Source organism: Cricetulus griseus, chromosome 3 (assembly GCF_003668045.3).
Source record: "Cricetulus griseus strain 17A/GY chromosome 3, alternate assembly CriGri-PICRH-1.0, whole genome shotgun sequence".
Taxonomy (NCBI): Eukaryota; Metazoa; Chordata; class Mammalia; order Rodentia; family Cricetidae; genus Cricetulus; species Cricetulus griseus.
In genome coordinates this window covers 277,317,504-277,336,684 of record NC_048596.1, presented here as the reverse complement: position 1 = coordinate 277,336,684, position 19,181 = coordinate 277,317,504, and the positions used below count along the sequence as shown (strand labels likewise).

Here is a 19,181-nt window from a genome sequence, read left to right as displayed (position 1 = left end):
GCAGGTGGATCTCTGTGAGTTCGAGGCCAGCCTGGTCTCCAGGATAGGCTCCAAAGCTACAAAGAGAAACCCTGTCTCGAAAGAAGAAGAAGAAGAAGAAGAAGAAGAAGAAGAAGAAGAAGAAGAAGAAGAAGAAGAAGAAGAAGAAGAAGAAGAAGAAGAAGAAGAAAGTATGTGTTCACCCTCAGGACCAGCAGATAGCAGAGCTCTCTGTGCTGGGAGAGCTAATTCTACATTCTCAGTCATCAGCCTCTGTCTTTTCAAGATATTTATTCCTTAATGATTTTTTATTTTTGTTTTCTTTAGACTCTGTAGACCAGGCTAGCCTCAAACTCTCAGAGGTCTGCCTGCCTTTGCCTCCTGAATGTTGGGATTAAAGGATTGTGCTACCATACCTGGCTTTTCTTAATAATTTTTTTGTTTTGTTTTTGATTTTCAAGACAGGGTTTCTCTGTGGCTTTGGAGGCTATCCTGGAACTTGCTCTTGTAGACCAGGCTGGTCTCGAACTCACACAGATCCGCTGCCTCTGCTCACCCAGTGCAGGGATTAAAGGTGTGCATCAGCACTGCCCAGCACCTTAATAAGTTTTTAAACATAGGTGTACTAGTACTCAGGCCCCTGAGGCAAGAGGGTTAATAGTTTGAAGTAACCCTGGATTACCTCATGAGCCCCTGTCTCAAAATAAAAAAGATTTCCATCAACCAGTTCTGACTGGAGACAGAAACTTTCCAAAACAGAAGTTTAAATCCAGACTTGCTCTGTTCTTTGTTACACTGTTGATTATCTGAAGTGTACTGTAAGCAATCTGCCAGGAATCTGTGTACTTGGCATTCTATTACTGATCCATCATGCCCTGAAGCCTAATTAGTGTCCTAGTAATATTTTAGAACAAATTGATAGAATTTTTATGCATCAAACAACAATATTAAAAACAGTTATGTAGTGTGTGTGTGTGTGTGTGTGTGTGTGTGTGTGTGTTTAAACAGAAATAATCAAAGAAAAAAAACCATGAATTTGAGAGGCAGTGCAAGGGCTTGGAAGGGGAAGGAGGGAATATGTAATTATATGTTAATTAGAATTTTTTAAAATGAAAATTTAGCAAAAATTCTAATAGCATAAAAAAAGAACTTGTGTGTCTGTGTGTGGGTGTGTACATATAAGCAGAAGTAAATACCTGCAGAGACCAGAAGTGTTGAATCCTCTGGAGCTGAAGTTAGAGTTGTGAGCCACCCAGTATGGATGCTGGGGACCAAACTCAGGTTCTCTGCAAGAGCAACATATTCTGAGCATCTCTTCAGCTACGAAATAAGATGTTTGAACTTATCTGCTTTCGAACTGTAAGTAGGTTAATAACACAGAAAGTAAGATTATAGGGAATTTAACATGAGGAGTGTCCAATTATGAAAATAACATCTTTTAAAGAGTCTATGCTTATAATACCTACCAAACAATACACTACAAATAAATAAAGTTAATGATAATTTTAAATGTAGAAACAGTAAAGATTAAGTGTTAGCCAAGTACCCATCCTTGAGTTATTTGCTAGTGGTTTACAGCGACAAAAGAAGCTCAGGCCAGAATGTGCATGAGTGCATGCACTAACTTCTTCTTTGAAAGCCGGGTTATGAATATAAAGTAACCCAGACAAGGACAGTGTGCTCAGTATTCTGCTTGGGATGCTAGCATACTGTATTGGAGCACACTCTTGAAGAGCAACATAGGCTTTTTTCTATTCCTCCTGCCAGTTCCCAAATCACGACATGGAGACTTCTTATTAAGTATGAAAGCTCAGCTGATAGGTCAGGCTTGTTTCTGACTAGCTCTCACAACTTAAATGAACCCATTTCTATTCATTGACTTTCTGCCTCGTGGCTTTATTCCCTTTGCTCTGTGTGGCCCATGCTGCTTTCCTGCCTCCTCCATCTCTGGCTGGTGACTCTCTGCATCTCCGCCCTTCTTCTTCCCAGCATCCTCTCTGCCCCCCAAATCCTGCCTAATGATTGGTCGTTAACTTTTTATTTCGTGTCTACAAAGATTATTCCATAGCAGAGCAAGCTAAAGATGACATTCTCTGCTTACAGCAAAAGAGATGAATAGGACAATGCTCCCTTTTCTACTCACCTGGAGGTCTCATCTCTAACTCAAATAACTTTAATTAAAGGGGATAAAAACTATTTTTCACCCTGATGGCTTATGATAAAACCATGCACAGCTGTGTGTATATGTGTATAAGGGTGTATATCTTAACTTAAAAACTTCTAAACTACAAACTCCCTGTAAGCCAGATCTTAGATCTCAATTGCTGTACATTGTTCCTGTTTTCATTCTCTTTTTGTTTGCCCTTCTGCTACCTCTGTGTGATGGTATAGATGAGAACAACCCCCATAGGCTTCCTTGAACACTTGGTCCCCATGGGTGGAACTCTTTGGACAGGATTAGGAGGTGTGACCCTGCTGGAGGAGGTGTGTCACTGGGGACAGGTTTTGAGGTTTCAAAAGACTCACACCATTCCCAGTGTGCTCTCTCTGCCTCATTGTTGTGGGTCACGATGTGAACTTTCAGCCGTCCCATCCACCATGTCTTTGCTCTACCGTCATGGGCTGTAGCCGGCTGAAACTGTGCCATCTTCTGTGAGTTGCCTTGGTCATGATGTTTTTCCACAGCAATAGAAAAGTAATTAATATACTCAAAATTGCTTTTGTTCTGTTTTAAAATTCTTCTTCAGTTGAATTTTTGTGTCTTTGATTTTAAAGATTTGAAGATGCAATGTCTCCAGGAGAGTCAGGAGTTAAATTTGCAAAAATTAAGGACTTCAGAACTCATACTTAATAAAGCTAAACAAAAAATGAGAGAACTTACAATTAACATCAGGATGAAAGAAGATCTGATCAAAGAGTTAATAAAAACAGGTAATAATAGTGGCTTGTACTTGTGAGAAAGAAAGCACCTGTACTGCCTGTGATGTGGTGATATGTAGCTCTCAGAGCCAGCGTGTGCAGAAGTTTGTGAGTCTGGGACTCACCTTCGAATTGTTCTAGCTAATGTTAGCTCTGTGTTGGATGAAACTTTATGGTAGTTAATGTGTATACCTAAAAGGAACATAATTATCTTACTTTTCTTTTCTTCCTATAGAGCAGGGGATTAAACCCAGGATCTTAGTTGGACCTCACTTCTATAATCCTGGCACTTTAGAAGCTGAATTCAAGGCCAGTCTGGCCTAGATAGTGAATCCCAGGCCAGCCTGGGCTACAGATTGACATTCCCTTTGAAATAAAACAACAGTAATAACAAAACCATAGCAAAATCAGCCTAGGTGTTTGCATGCACTAGGCAACTGTCAAATAAACTATGCCCCAATAGTAATTATTTTTAACTATTAGTCACCATTGACTTAGATAGTTCACTTTTAATTTTCTTTTTTTGTATTAGGGTGCCCTCACACCATCACAGCAGAGTAAAGGTGTGTGTCCTCACAGCACCACAGCAGTGCAGGGAGTAAAGGTGTGTGTCCTCACAGCACCACAGCAGTGCAGGGAGTAAAGGTGTGTGTCCTCACAGCACCACAGTAGTGCAGGGAGTAAAGGTGTGTGTCCTCACAGCACCACAGCAGTGTAAGGAGTAAAGGTGTGTGTCCTCACAGCACCACAGCAGTGTAAGGAGTAAAAGCGTGTGTCCTCACAGCACCACAGCAGTGCAGATAGTAAAGATGTGTGTCCTCACAGCACCACACTACAGTGTAACGAGTAAAGGTGTGTGTTCCCATGCTTGGCTAGTGTGCCATAAATTCATAGCAGCTCAGCATTTGTTCATAAGAAAACTGGCCCTATGACTTTTTTGATTAGTAGTTCATAAAATATTAGTTTTTAATAATTGATTAATGAACAACCAATCTGTTTGCTAAAATATGTGTATCTGTGTATAGTTTCTTTATTGGGGGCATGTGATGGTTAAACCTAGAGCCTCATGCACTTTTGATAGGTACACACTCTATCATTAAGCTAGACTACCAGCCCTCTAGTTGTGTGTATTATTGTTATATATTTGTAGAATTTTAGAGTGAGAAGGTATTTCACTATGCAGTTAGATTAAGAAGTCCATTTTATTTTTTAAAAAATTACAAGATTTTAAAGTCTGTTAAATTGTTTCTGCTAATTTAAGCAATAGCCGGGATTTTTTTTCCTCTGAGGCAGGATTTCTCTAGATAACAGTCTTGGCTGTCCTGGCACTTGCTCTGGAGACCAGGCTGGCCTCGAACTCACAGAGATCCACCTGCCTCTGCCTCCCGGGTGCTGGGATGAAAGGCGTGTGCAATTTTTAAATGCATGAGGATGTTTCATCTGCATGTGTGTGTGTATATCTCCTGGGATTGGAATTGTGGATGGCTGTGAGCCCTCACATGGTTGCTGGGAAATGAACTCAGGTCTTCTGGAAAAGTAGCCAGTGCCCTTAACTTCTGAACCACCTTTCTGGCCTTCTTATAACTTAATTGAAGTTTGATGCAAACAAACCTCAATTGTAGATTTGGAAGACAAAAAAACAGCTCACTGGGCCTGAAGAGGCCTGGATTTGCTTCCCAGCACTCACACTGGGTGGCTCCTAACCATTTGTAACTCCAGTTGTAGGACAATTGGACAGCCTCTTCTGTCCCCCAGTGGGCGCCACAAACGTGGGTGTCTACACATACAGATGCACACATTCATATAATAGAAAATGGATCTCACATATAGCATTAAAACACAAAGAATAAACTAGTGAAGAGAACTAGAACCAAGTGGGAACGGTCACCAAGAGGGCTGCTCACAATCTGGTGTTGCTGGCATGCTTGAAGGTTTAATGTTATACCTTAGTTGTAACTTCCTGCCGTTTTAGAGTAAATGGTTGGAATTGTCATTTGTAATTGTTCGTACTGCTGTGTTTCTGTGAAGGTAACAATGCCAAGTCTGTGAGCAGACAGTATTCTCTGAAGGTAACAAAACTGGAACATGAAGCTGAGCAGGCGAGAGTGGAGCTCACAGAAACCCGAAAGCAGCTGCAGGAGCTGGAGAGGAAAGACCTTTCTGATGTTGCTTTGAAGGTCAAATTACAGAAGGAGTTCCGGAGAAAGATGGATGCTGCAAAGCTGCGAGTTCAGGTAAATCACAGAACTTCATAAAACCATCCTTTCTTCTGTTTGTTTAGTTTTGTGTTTTTGAAACAGTCTCATGTGTAGCCCTGGCTGTCCTGGAACTCACTTTGTAGACCAGGATGACCTCAAACTAAGAGATCTGCCTGCCTCTGTCTCCTGAGTGCTGTGGTTAAAGGCGTGTGCCACCATGCCTGGGCAAGCTATCCTGGGCAAGGATGAAGCCCAGGGGGAGAGTCCTTACCCAGTATGTGTGAGACCCTGGTTTTGATTCCTGGCATCACAAAAAGAATCGATTCTTGTATTGAGAGAAACAGGATTCAGTTTTTGTTTTTTAAGATTTATTTATTTATTATGTGTACAGTGTTCTGTCTGCATGTTGCCTACAGGCCAGAGGAGGGCACCAGATCTCATTACAGATGGTTGTGAGCCACCTTGTGGTTGCTGGGAATTGAACTCAGGACCTTTGGAAGAACCGCTGAGCCATCTCTCCAGCCTCAGGATTCAGTTTTTAGTCATCAGAACTGTATGACATTTCCTACTGCCCAGTGTTGTTTACAGTCTGGGTGGTATATTTCTTTGTTCTGTAAATATTAAATATTGGCATAAAATTATATATAATAAGACATAAAGGTAACAGAATTTGTATCTTTTTCTGAAGGACAAAAGATTAACAGTTAAGCGTTGATCAGGTACCAGTGTAGACAGTGTGCAAATATGAACTATTTCAGTTTTTGAAACCATAGTTGATTGGTTTTAAAAGGTTAGTAACTTCGAGTACTACAACTCAGACTTTATTTCCAAATTCTTCGGACATAGTACAACTTTAGGAAGAGTTAAAACTTTTCTGGGATTAAGTGTATTGCTTAGTGAGTATGTGCAAGGCTCTAAATTCAGTTCCCAGAGGAAACACACACACACACACACACACACACACACACACACACACGCACGCACACGCACGCACGCACGCACGCACGCACACACGCAACAGCACTTAAAGAAATAGAGACCATTAATTTGAGAGAGAGGGGGAATACAGAGGAGGTGAAGAAGGGAAAGAATGGAGGAAATTATGCAATTACATTTTAATTTAAAAACTAGTCTTTAAGGAGCTGGTCAGATGGCACACTCCCATACCCCACCATTCAGATGCTGAGGGTTATGGGTTCGAGTCCAACCTGGACTATATTCTGTCTGAAGTAAACAACATGTCTTGCATGGTATGCTTTGCAGTGCTGGCAACAGTTTGACAAATGCTGGTCCATAGATTGCCTTTGAATAGCATTGCTATAAGCTGCATTATTTCCATGGATATTTACATCAGAACAAAATGTTTACGCTAACAATCTATTCTATAATAAAGATAGTAATTACTTATGACTTGCATAAATTATTAATTCCTTAATTTTTGTTGGTTTGTTTATGAGATAGAGTCTTGCTTTGTAGCCTTGGGTAGCCTGGAATTTGCTGTGTAGAACAGGCTGGATTTCAACTTGTGGTCATCCTTTTGTTTTTGTCTTCTGAAGTTAGGATGGCTCAGCTTTTTCAGTGTTGAGATTATAGCTGTGAGCCACTATGTCTGTGGGTATGTGTGTGCCTGTGTGTATGTGTGTATGTGTATATGTGCATGTGTGGTGTATGTGTGTGTATGTATGTGGTATGTATGTGTATGTGTGTGTGTGTGTGTATGGTGTGTGTGTGTGTGTGTGTGTGTGTGTATGGTATGTGTATGTGTGTGTGTGGTATGTGTATGTGTGGTGTGTGTATGTGTGTGTGTGTTTATGGTATGTGTATGTGTGTGTGTGGTATGTGTAGGTGTGGTGTGTGTATGTGTGTGTGTGTGTGGTATGTGTATGTGTGGTGTGTGTATGTGTGTGTGTATGGTATGTTTGTGTGTGTGTGGTATGTGTATGTGTGGTGTGTGTATGTGTGTGTGTATGGTATGTTTGTGTGTGTGTGGTATGTGTATGTGTGGTGTGTGTATGTGTGTGTGTATGGTATGTTTATGTGTGTGTGTGGTATGTATGTGTATGTGTGGTGTGTGTGTATGTGTGGTATGTGTGTATACCTCTGTGTGTATGTGTGTATACCTCTGGGTGTACATGTGTGTGTGTGCACACACTCTTGCACGTGCTTACGTGTGTGTGTGTGTGTGTGTGTGTGTGTGTGTGTAATATAGTTTACTGAATACATTGCAAGAACTTGCAGACTAGGCAGTAACTAAATACTTTGTGCCATATATGTTTTAGATTAGAATTCTTCATAAAAAAAGCAAAAGAGGTTGTATCTTCTGATTGTCAACACAAATTTCATCTTTCTTTGTGTCTGATAAAAGTACAATGTTTTCTTCAATTATAAAAGCAGAGGTTCTGAGAGATCCTATCTCAAAAAATTTTAAAAAGAAGCGTACAAAAGTAAGCACGCGTTGATGAGCCTGTCAAAAATAAAGTAAATCCAAGAAAATGGCCACCCTTACCACTCAATGAAAACATTGTGTCATTAGGAAATGAGAGAAATATTCCTTCTCACTCTGGAATATCCCATGTGATCCCAGGTCTTACAGAAAAAGCATCAAGACAGTAAGAAGTTGGCATCACTGTCTATCCAGAGCGAGAAGCGTGCCAGCGAGCTGGAGCAGAGTGTGGGTCACCTGAAAAACCAGAAGGTGCAGCTCCAGAGACGGCTTAGAGAAGAGAGTGAGAAAAAGAAGCACCTGGATGCAGAGCTTAAGAGAGACCAGCAAAAAATCAAAGTAATACTGACCATACGTCCTGCTTAGCATTGTGTGAAATGGTGGAGGCTCGGGCTCGAGCAGTGCAGGCCTCATTCAGCTGCTCTGTGCGGTGTCTGGCCTGGTCTGTGTCTCAGTGCTGTCCTTGTTCCTGTCAAGTTTTGCTCGGCCACATAGTAAAACCTGTTTTCTCAACTCTGAGCACTTTCTTGAAGGTTATGACATCACAAATAAGTTACAATGGCAAAAATTCAGATCTTTAATTAAGGATGTCAAAGAGTTAAGCTTATAAAGGTCACTTTGTACACAGTATTATTTGTAAAGCGTTGCTCATGGTTCCTGCTGCTATCTGGGAGAAGTTTCAGGTGGAGGGCTAGCTCCCCCTTGAGAGTATGAGTGATCTAGTCTGCACCCAGTGGTTCTAAGAGTGGATAGCAGAGAGGAATGTGGTCAGCCTGGGATCTGGAGCCAGGCTGGCATTGTGTTCAACCCCAACTTCCTCTATCGCTGCATGAGATATATGGAGAAAAGCATTAGCCCTCTTCACGTTTGTTTATTCTTATCTAAAGTTGCCGCCATCAGACTTAGCTCTGGGACTCTTTGGACAAGAAGCAGACTGTCCTAAAAATACTTCCTAGCTCTGTGCCAGGTTTTGTTCCATTGAAACAGCAAACAGGACCCAAGATTACAACAAAAGAAACTCCCTAAGATTTTTTTTTTAAATTAAGACTTCTTTCTAGAGTAGTTTTAGAGTCTTTGGAAACAAAAGATACTGTCTGTTCCTACAACACACAGCTTTCTCCATTGTCAGCATCCCCAGGTGAGAGATATTTTAACATTAGTTTTAATCTGCTTTCAGACTATTTAAAACACAGCACACAACCTAGTTATGGAACTTAGAAAGTATTTGCCCATTCTTAAAAATTTTTGTTACTGTATTTAATTCTGTTATAATTTTTAAATGACCATTTTTGCACGTATTTTTCTGTATGTGTGTATCTGTGGGTGTGCGTGTGTGTGTCACAGAGTACATGAGTGGAGGTAAGAGGATAAGGCCCAGGAGTCTGTTCTTTCCTTCTGCTGCTTCTCATGTGTGTTCTGTGGCTTACTTACGGAGCCAGCTTCTTAGCACTCTCAATTTTAATGAAGTATGACAAAATATATATAATATAAAACTTACCATCCAACCCTTATGAATGTTTCATTCTATGGCATTAATTATATTCACAGTGAGGTACAAGCCATCATGGTTGTTTTAGAATGTTTTCAAGATTTAAAGAGAAACTCTGTAACTATTAATAATTCTCTGTCCCCACTTTCCTTCATCTTCTGATAAGCTCTGATATATCTTATCTCTGTGAATTTTGCATTTTCTATGTATTTCTTGTAAGTGGGATAATTCATCCCTTGTCAGCTGGATTGTTTGCATGGATGCTTTCAGGGCTCATTGGTGTGGCTTATTAGAGCCTCACTCTTCCCCCTGTGACACTGGCTACAGTGGCATCTGTGTGTAGTACCAGCTTCTGAAGCTGACTGACACAGGGTAGTTTCTTGCCAGTTTGAAGCAAGCCTTGGCAACATAGCAAGACTCGATCTCCCCCACCTCCACCCCATAGGGTTTCTCCCTAGCTCTGACTGTCCTGGAACTCACTCTGTAGACCAGGCTGGCCTGGAACTCACAGAGATCCACCTATCACTGCTTCCCAAGAGCTGGAATTAAAGGCGTGCACCACTGTGCCCGCCTTTATGCCTTTTTATGCATTTTTAAATTTTTATCCATCAGTGGATGCTAGGTTGTACCTTTTACTATTGTACACAGTGATACTAAGAGCATGGTATTTGCTGCCTTTTCAGTTTACAAGTGTTTACATTCTTTTAGCTTTTTGAGGAGTGACCAGTGGTTGGTTTCCCATAGCAACAGCAGCATCATTTTGCATTTCTACCAGTCATACAGAATAGATTTGATATGAAATTTTCTTTTTTAAATGTATTCTTATCTTCTACGTTACATCCTAAGTGCAGTTTCTCCTCCCTCTACTCCTTCCAGCTCCCCCTTCAACTCCCCCTGCCCCCAGATCCAGTCCTTCTCCAGAGATACCAACCGAACCTCATAACAGGTTAGAATAAGACCAGGCACACCCCCTCATAGTAAGACTGTATGGGGCAACACAGGAGGAGGAAAAGGGATCCAAAATCAGGCAAAAGAGTCAGAGACAGCCTTCACTCCCACATATATGCAGAGGACCTAGGTCCAACCCATGTAGGCTCCACGATTGTTGCTCCAGTCTCTGTGAGCCCCTGTGAGCCCTGACTAGTTGGTTCTTTGGGCCGTGTTCTTGTGTCCTTGACCCCTGTGGTTCCTACAGTCCTTCCTCGGCATCTTTCACAGACAGCCTCCAGCTTTGCCTCATGTTTGGTGTGGACCCCTGCATCTGTTCCCATCAGTTGCTGGGGGAAGCCTCTCTGATAATGCCTGGGCTCGGCACTAATCATTATATGTAACAGAATATCATTAGGAATCATTTCATTGACATTTTTGTTGGTAGTGTTTGGCTCAGTCATGGGTCTCTGGGCCATGCAGCCTGGCCCTCCAGGCAGTGCCAGGCATGGGCTCTCTCTTGTTGTGTGGGGCTCAAGTTGGACCAGTCATTGGTTGTCCACTGCCACAAATTTTGTACCACCATTACCCCAGCATGTCTTGCAGGCAAGACAAGTTGTAGGTTGAAGGTTTTGCGGGTGGGTTGATGTCTCAGTCCCGCCACTGGAAGCCTTTGCCTGGTGACAGTTCAGGCTCCCTGTCCCCCAATACTAGGAGTCTTCCATAAGGTCAGCCTTATCGATTCCAGGGAGTTTCCACTGCTCTAGGTTTCCACATTGTCCTCCCAAGTGCCCCCACCCTAATTCCAGTCGTCTCTCAGTGCTCTCTTCCTCCATTCCCCACCCCTCACCCTTTACACTCTGAAGGTCACTGTATATATTGCTTTTGATTTGGGTGTTAGATCCAAGTCGTGAAGAAGTCAGCCTGTATCTGCTCACAGAAATTGTGTGGTTGTAGCTTATACAGTCAGATTGTTAATCTACTTGGTGTCAGTTTCCATGTATAATGTAACACACAGGCCTGGCTTCCTTCTTTTGCATGTAGAATTGCAGTTGTACCAGCACCACCTGTTGGGGACACTATTCTTTCTTCCTGATGGAACTGACAAGGATGTTGTCAAAACTGAGTTTGGATTGGGAAAGAGGGGAATATTGATTAAAGGGTGAAAGGCTAGACATCCAGTGGGTAGATTACTGACGATAATCAAAGAATGTTGTATTTAACGTAAGCTGGATCTGATGGCTCAGACTTTGAATCCCCACATCCAAGGGTCTGAGGCAGGAGGATTGCAAGTTCAAGGTCAAAATAGACTAAGATTGAGATCCTGCTTCAAAAAGCTTGGCTCTCCAACTCCAGTGATTTGGAAGAGTAAAGGAACAGGGTAGCACAGTGCACTCACCCTGGTACCCAGGGTTGGGAGGGACAGAAGACAGAGCTCAGGGTCAGTGCTGGGACAGAGGAGAATGTAACAAGGGGGAAGTAAAAAGAAGGGGTGTGGCCGCTAAAGGCGGGAGGGCAGAGACCAGACACCCACAACAGCCAGCACCTGGGAGGTGACACCTGTCAGAAGAAGAGGGTTGCATGTTAAATGTGGGAGGTCTAAACACGAGGGAAAGAGAGCCATGTGCTATGCCCCCTGCTGTGCTCAAATGCTGGCCCTGACTTTAATTCTTCATGTGAGCATGGGTGCTTCACCTGTCTCTGGGGGAGGGCCTAGGCCCTCCCTGCTGTATCTGGGCTGCAATAGTCTCCCTCCATAGGGAATGGGCTCCCAAAGTCCATTTGTGCTCTAGGGATAAACACTGGCTCCACTGTTAGAGGTCCCATAGACTGTCTTGGCCTCCTAGCTGGCACCCACATTCAGAGGGCTTGGTTCGGTCCAATGCTGTTTCCCCAGATTTATGACTAGGGTCTCCATGTTCTCACTAGGTCAGGTCAACTGTTTCTGCGGGTTTCTCCAGCACCTTCTTGGCTCCTTTGCTCATCCCTCCTCCCTCTCTGTAACTGGATTCCAGGAGTATAGCTCAGTGCTTAGCTGTGGGTGCCTGTTTCTGCTCCCATCAGCTACTGGATGAAGGCTCTAGGAATGGTAACCAAGGTAGACACCAATCTCATTATAGGGGAAGGACATCAAAGACTGCCTCTCCACCACTGCCTAGATTCTTAGTTGGGGTCATCCCTGTGGATCCCCTAACATTTCCCCCATGCCAGACCTCTCTCCAAACCTGTACTGTCTCCCTCTACCAAGGCATCTCCTTTCTTGCCCTCCTCTATTTCTCCTGTCTCAGTCCTCTTGTTCTCCTCTCCTCTCCCCGAGACTGCTCTTTTCAAGGCTCTGTTCTGCCTGATCTCATAAGGCTATTCTTAAGCTGCAGGCTCCCATTTTAAAATAGTTGTTACTTTTCATTTTGCATATGTGGGTGCATAGGTGCGCATGAGCACAGGCCCTACGGTGGTCAGAGACATCTGATCCCCAGAGCCTGAGTTATAGTGGTAGTGAGCCACCTGACATGGGTTCTGGGAACTCAGCTCAGGTCTTCTGCAAGATGAGCACCCACTCCTAACTACCAAGCCACTGCTCCAGCCTGAGAGTTGCTCTGCTCTGGAAACCTGCACTTCTACTGTAAGTGCAGACACACCCATGGCAGGTAGGTATCATGGGTGACTGTGAGGGCCACAGTCTCCGAGAGGCAGAAAAACACATGGAGATGTGTGGCACCAAGAATGAGAAAGCGTCGGTTTTGTTAGTGAGTCCTGCCCTTATTGCCTTAAAGTTCAAATAACCTCGCTGTTCACCTTATTTTCGCTCTTGTAACAGGGAATATGAATGCTAAGAAAACCACCCTAAGGCTGTGGGTGTAAATTCAACAGCACGTGTCACACGTGTGGCTCTGGGGTCTAACCTAGCATTGAAAAGGAGCGGGACAGTGGGGGAAAGGAAGAGGAGAGCAGAGCAGAGTGCTTGTCTGTGTAGTGAGTGAGAGGTGGGCTGCACAGTGAGTAAGGCATTTGTAATTTCTCTTGCAGGAGCTCCAGTTAAAAACAGGACAAGGAGACGGTCTGAACACAAAGGCTGAGGACTTGGATGGGTTTAACTCAGACAGAAGAACAGGTCCTTTCCGAAGTGTGGACCAACTCCAGGTCGGTCAGCTCTGTTCACTGTTTCTCATTCTCTTCAGTTTTTATGAATCTAAGTATAAGTTAAAAAAATAGCAGATTCTGAATAAAATCTTAAAACATTAGATTTTTTGTTGCTTGTTTTTAAAATGCCTTGTATTTCTTTCAAAAAAATTATTAAATGATTTCTTATCCAGAAATATGAAATGTGTTATCTTCTTATGTTGGCAAAAATTATTTATTTGAACATTGTGTGAAATCCACGTTCACTAGACTGTATTTATTCCCATTACAGAGAGATTTATTCTCAGAGAGACAGGTATATTTGTAAAATCCAGAGCTCTACATTCAAACTGAACCACATTGTGTACGTACTAAGCATACGCAAGAGAATTCTAGCGTCATATTTTAAAAAATAAAACTGCAACCCAAAAACTAATTTCAAAGGTCATAGAAATTGAAAATATTTAAGAAAAACAGTGTACTTAAAATTGCAGTCATATTCAGAATACAAATACATTTATTTAAATTTTGAAAAATATTTACAATTTTACATATTTTAATAGTGACATTTAGAATATGGATGTATTCCCACACATATCATTTGTGCTCAGAAATATCTTCAACAATTGTAATTGTCTTTTTTCCACCTGGAAACCCTACTCACTGTAAATATGAACTTAGTTGTGCACTTCCTAAGGCCTTCTCCTGGACCTAGGCTAAACTGAAGTATTTGAACACTTGCCTTCCCACTCCTAATAATTGCAGGGCTGCTGCAACTGTGGGCCTCGGTGCAGCATGCATGTGCTGACAGTGCCTGCAAGGTCATACTTTGTAGGTCTGTTGTAAGCTCGACTGGCTTTGCATCTCTGTTGCCTTGGCTACATTGCTGTCTTTTCTTGTGCATTTTTATTACCTCATCTTTTTGTTGTTGTTTTGTGACAGGGTCTCAGGTAAACCCAAATTACTCTGAAACACTCCTGTATAGTTGGATGGTGCTAAACTTCTGATCTTTGTGCTTCCACCTCTAGAGTGCTGGTATTACAGGCTTGGGACACCATGTCTGGTTTCTCTGTCTTAGTATAGATTTCTAGGTCTTTCAATGGGTCCCATGATGGACTAGAAAATAGGACTATTCTGACTATTCTTTTTATTTGTTGTTTTAGTGGCTTGAATGACATTTCAGTGTGCTTGTGATAGAATGTGTTTTAGTCATATTTTATTTATATTTGTGCGTGCTTCGGGTTGTATTTAACTGAATTCTAACATACTTTGTGTATCCTTCCACCCTTGCATTGCCTTTTGTAGTATTTAAGTTGACAATCTACTTTGTAGGTTTTTTCATGGACTGTCTATCCCATTGGTTGATTACATTTATTTACTGACTCATTTGACCTTGTGTCAGATGCTATCTGCAGGCCGAGCTGATAGGGAGCTGAAAAGCACTGCTCTTGCAGTCATCTGTCAGGCAGCTCAGGCTGGAGGACGGCAGGTTAAGATGACAACTGCCAGTGGAACCCTGGTGAACCCTGACCTCTACACATGTGAAAATACCCAGTCTGGTTTCAATAGGTATAAACTGTGATGCCTTTGTCAGGCAAAAGTAGCTGGAGTGTAACACTGTAGGGTCATAAATTTTAACTCCCCACAAAGCAGCAAGAGCAGCATGTTAACCAGAATCTCCAGAGCCAAAAGGGAGTATGAATTGCTCTGATAATTTTAGTGTTCATTTTAAAGGTTTCAGACAGTTAAATGATACAATTTTATGGTAGGGAGGAGAAACAAACCATAGTATTTCTTTTAATATAGAAATTGGATGAGCAAAAGAAATGGTTAGATGAAGAAGTAGAGAAAGTTCTGAACCAACGCCAAGAACTAGAGCAGTTGGAAGAAGAGCTGAAGAAACGCGAAGCCATCGTCTCCAAGAAGGAAGCCCTGCTGCAGGAGAAGAGCCACCTGGAAAATAAGAGGCTGCGATCTAGTCAGGTAACCTGGTCGCCATTTTATTCCACTTCTAGGATATTTTCTCTCTAAAAGGTAAATCCAGAGCTGGATAATGGCTAAGTGATTAAGAGCACTGGCTGCCCCTCCAGAGGTCCTCAGTTTGATCCCAGCACACAACTGACAGCTTACAACCATTTACATTCAACTCCTGTCCTAGGGGTCCTCCCCTGGGCTCTCAGGGCACCAGACGTGGAAATGGAGCACAGACATACATTACTACACCTACAAACGTAAACACGAGCTTAGCCAGTCCCCTTGCTTCCCACTCAAGACTGAGGACCGGAGTTCAGTTAGCTAGAAGCCACATACGAAGTGAGGATGGAAGCATTCACTTGTAATTTCTGTGCTGGGGAGGTAGGCTAGATGGGGCTCCTGGGGTGGGCTGGCTGGACCCCTGAGTTCCAGGCCCACTGAAAGACCCTGTCTTAAACATGATGTGAAGAGGCCATTGAGGAAGACACCTGATGCTGACCTGTGGCCTTGGAACCCATGTTCACATATTTGTACACACAGACACACATAATAAACCCATGTTCACATATTTGTACACACAGACACACATAATAAACCCATGTTCACATATTTGTACACACAGACACACATAATAAACCCATGTTCACATATTTGTACACACAGACACACATAATAAACCCATGTTCACATATTTGTACACACAGACACACATAATAAACCCATGCTCACATATTTGTACACACAGACACACATAAACATAATGATAAACTGTAGTGAAACCCATGTTCACATATTTGTACACACAGACACACATACACATAATGATAAACTGTAGTGAAAAGCCAAAAGAAGATTACTACTCCCAGTGCATCCTGTTACTTTATCAAAGCATTGCTGCTCTCAAGTAACAGGCTCAATATTCTTCAAGTATGACTCATCATTAACTTCTATGTGGTGGTAAACTATACAGAACATAAAGGTTACCTTTTTTGTTTTGTTCTTTACCAGTGTAGCCTGGTGTGGTCATGAGCTTCTGCCTCAGTGTCTGGTGCTAGGATTATAGGAATATGCCTATGGTCATGATCAGCTTAAAATTTACTTTAAAATCCACTTTTTGAGTTTACAGTTCAGTGGCATTAATACCTACAGTGTTGTTTAACTGTCACAACCATGTGTTTCCAAAACTTTTTCGTTCCCCCAAGCAGAAACTCTGTAGCCTTCCACAGTATCTTCTCTTTCCCTCCTGCCTTGTCATCCTCCATTAGTAATGTCAGAGGATATTTTAAATAAATTGAACTATATGATATTTTATAGTAGGCATTGGTAATTTGGAAAATGTTTTCTGTGTCACTACCAATCAACATTAGGAGGTTATAAGATTCAGATAAAAGACAAAAAAAGGATTTTAGAATGGTGGTTTGTGTTTTACTAGTTACAAACACTTGAGAAACGTCATACTTTTCCTGCGTGACTTAGTAGTTGTATGAACAGGTCTGCCTCAGTCACAGATTTTCAAAAAGGAATGATTGCAGAAGTAAAAGAAGCAGGAACTATTTCTTGACTTATCTGCATGTATTTTCATGAATAGCATCTAAAAATGAAGCTGACTTGTTCAGATTTGAAAGTATAATTTCACTTAGAGCTGGTATTGAGTCCAGAATGAGTCCATACCCGAGTCATAGAACAAAGGATCAGTGACCCACTTGTCAGTAAGCATGTAGACTTGGGGGTCTGAGTTGATGGTGCTGTGTTCTTAACATTGCGACATCAGGACCTATATTTGACTCTGCTGTGTCACCCATTTCTCAGTCCAGTTGGTCACTGAACACAGGGTTTGGCTGGTCCCTCTGACGAACGTGACTCCTGACATATGCACACCCAGGTAACTTGCTTAAACTGTCAGGGTCAAGTTATAAAACCAATCTCTCAAAATATGTAAAATAACAGCACAAGATTAAAAATCAAAATTGTAAGTGAATGAGAGAATAAAATTATCTGGATCTTTAAGATATGTTCTATTCACAGACGAGAAGAAAGAAAAAGAATGTGGAGGAAAATATTTTCTTAAAATAAGTTTACTTTAGGGGATGGAAAAAGGAAAAGCACTAAACAGCCGTTTCCTGATTTTAGAGAACTGTAAATTTTTAAGAAGATTTTGTTTTTTAAAATGAAGTGCATGTGTATGTCTGTGTGAGGGGTGTGTGCAGGTTCCTGAAGAAAAGGGTGTCAGATCTCCTGGAGCTGGAGTTACAGGCAGGTGTGATACACCCACACTTGGTTCTTCTGCAAGAACAGCACATACTGTTAACTACTGAGCATCTCTCCAGCCTTTAAAGATGTCATTTTAAAAAGCAAGGACTCGCTGAGATAAAGAGGAATGAAAACCACCTTGATTCTTTGAAAATTTTAATATAGCAAACTTAAGACTGCTATCCCACTTGATTCTTTCCAGAAAAAAAGTTAAAATATTTCATTTTTTATAGTGTTTGAGGAATTTTTGCAAGGTTTCGAATTATGCATTTCAGACAAGGTTCATGGTAGTCTGAATACTTATCTAAAGTGACCGAAAAGAAAAATGCATTGTATACAGCTAACTCAAGCCAAGCATGGTTTTAGAACTTCTAAACCTAGCATTCCTGAGTTAAGGAAAGAAGATGAGGGATTCTGGGCCTGCTTGGGCTACATATCATGTTCAAGGATAACCTAGGCTATACAGGAATACCCTGCCACAAAACAAAAAATTAAAATATATCAACGACCTGCAAATAAGAGACTGTTAGAAGAATACAGAGTCTGGACTGCAGCCATTTTATAACATTTTTTTAAAGATTTATTTTTATTTATGTGTCTGTTTCTACATATATGTGCCCACAGAAGCAAGAAGAGAGTGTTAAATCCCTGGAGTTGAAGTCACAGATGGTTGTGAGCCACCATGTGGGTGCTGGGAGCTAAACTTGGGTCCTCTGTGGGAGCAGTAAGTGCTCTAACTGCTGAGTCATCTCTCAGGACCTTTTGGTGACTTTTGAGTAGTGTTTTCTTGGATATTACACCTAAAACACAGCAGGAAAAGAAAAAACTAATAAATGGACTTAATAGTAAATTGAGATTAAAAAGACACAACTGAGAAAGTAAAAGGATAGCTTACAGAATATAGGAAAGCATTTACAAATTATCTGATAAGAGATTGAGAAAGACATAAACTTTGATAATAAAATGTCAACCCTCCTGCTATGCAGGTGCTAGAACTAAAGGGGAAGGGAACTAGGGACAGTAGGAATAGAACTACAAGCTGAGAAGCTTCAGGAAAGACTTTCACATCTTCAATGTGGTTAAAAAAAAATACTGTATCTTTAAATAAGAAGTACAGGTCATTAAAGACATGAAGGAACCATTAGGAATTAAAAGAGTAAACAGAAAAAGCTGAAATATTTGAAAGTGAATTAAAAGAAAAATTATTAGAAAATAAAGAGGGGAAATTTTCAGATAAATATAGGAAGCCCAGCACTGAAATAATAAAAAGATGCATCAGAAAACACACAACATCAAAGAGTGGCTCAGTGGGTCAGAGCCCTGGCTCCTCTGCAGGGACTCAGGTCCCATTCCCAGCAGCCATAAGGCAGCTCCCAAACCATCTGTAACTTCAGCTCCAGGGGTCCCACGCCCTTATCTCACCCTAACCCTCAGTACTTTCCTGGTACATGTGGTGGTTTGGAAGAAAATGGCCCCCAAAAGGAGTACCACTTTGAGGAGGCGTGGCCTTGTTGGAGGAAGTGTGTCACAGTGGGGGTGGGCTTTGGGGTCTTCTTTGCTCAAGCTACTCTTAGTGTCACAGTTCACTTCCAGTCACCTTTGGGTCAAGATGTCGAACTCTACAGCACCATGTCTGCCTGCACGCTGCCATACTCCTCACCATAATGATAATCACCTGAACCTCTGAAACTGTAAACCACCACCTCAATTAAATGCTCTCCTTTATGAGAGTTGCCATGGTCATGGTGTCTCTTCATAGCAATAAACCAAAGTAAGACAACAAGCAAGGCCTTGTTGGAGGAAGTGTGTCACAGTGGGGGTGGGCTTTGGGGTCTTCTTTGCTCAAGCTACTCTTAGTGTCACAGTTCACTTCCAGTCACCT

At 41.8% G+C, this 19,181-nt stretch overlaps 1 protein-coding gene across 1 annotated transcript in view; it reads left to right on the top strand.

Annotated features, from left to right (window-relative positions):
• The window catches only part of Kif27 (kinesin family member 27), a 64,293-nt gene that overhangs the window by 29,719 nt on the left and 15,393 nt on the right, over positions 1-19,181 (top strand). The window contains exons 8-12 of the mRNA XM_027409723.2: positions 2,755-2,910; positions 4,927-5,132; positions 7,681-7,878; positions 12,983-13,096; positions 14,882-15,058. Coding sequence (XP_027265524.1) covers positions 2,755-2,910; positions 4,927-5,132; positions 7,681-7,878; positions 12,983-13,096; positions 14,882-15,058 — 851 coding nt within the window. The remainder of the gene's footprint in view (positions 1-2,754; positions 2,911-4,926; positions 5,133-7,680; positions 7,879-12,982; positions 13,097-14,881; positions 15,059-19,181) is intronic.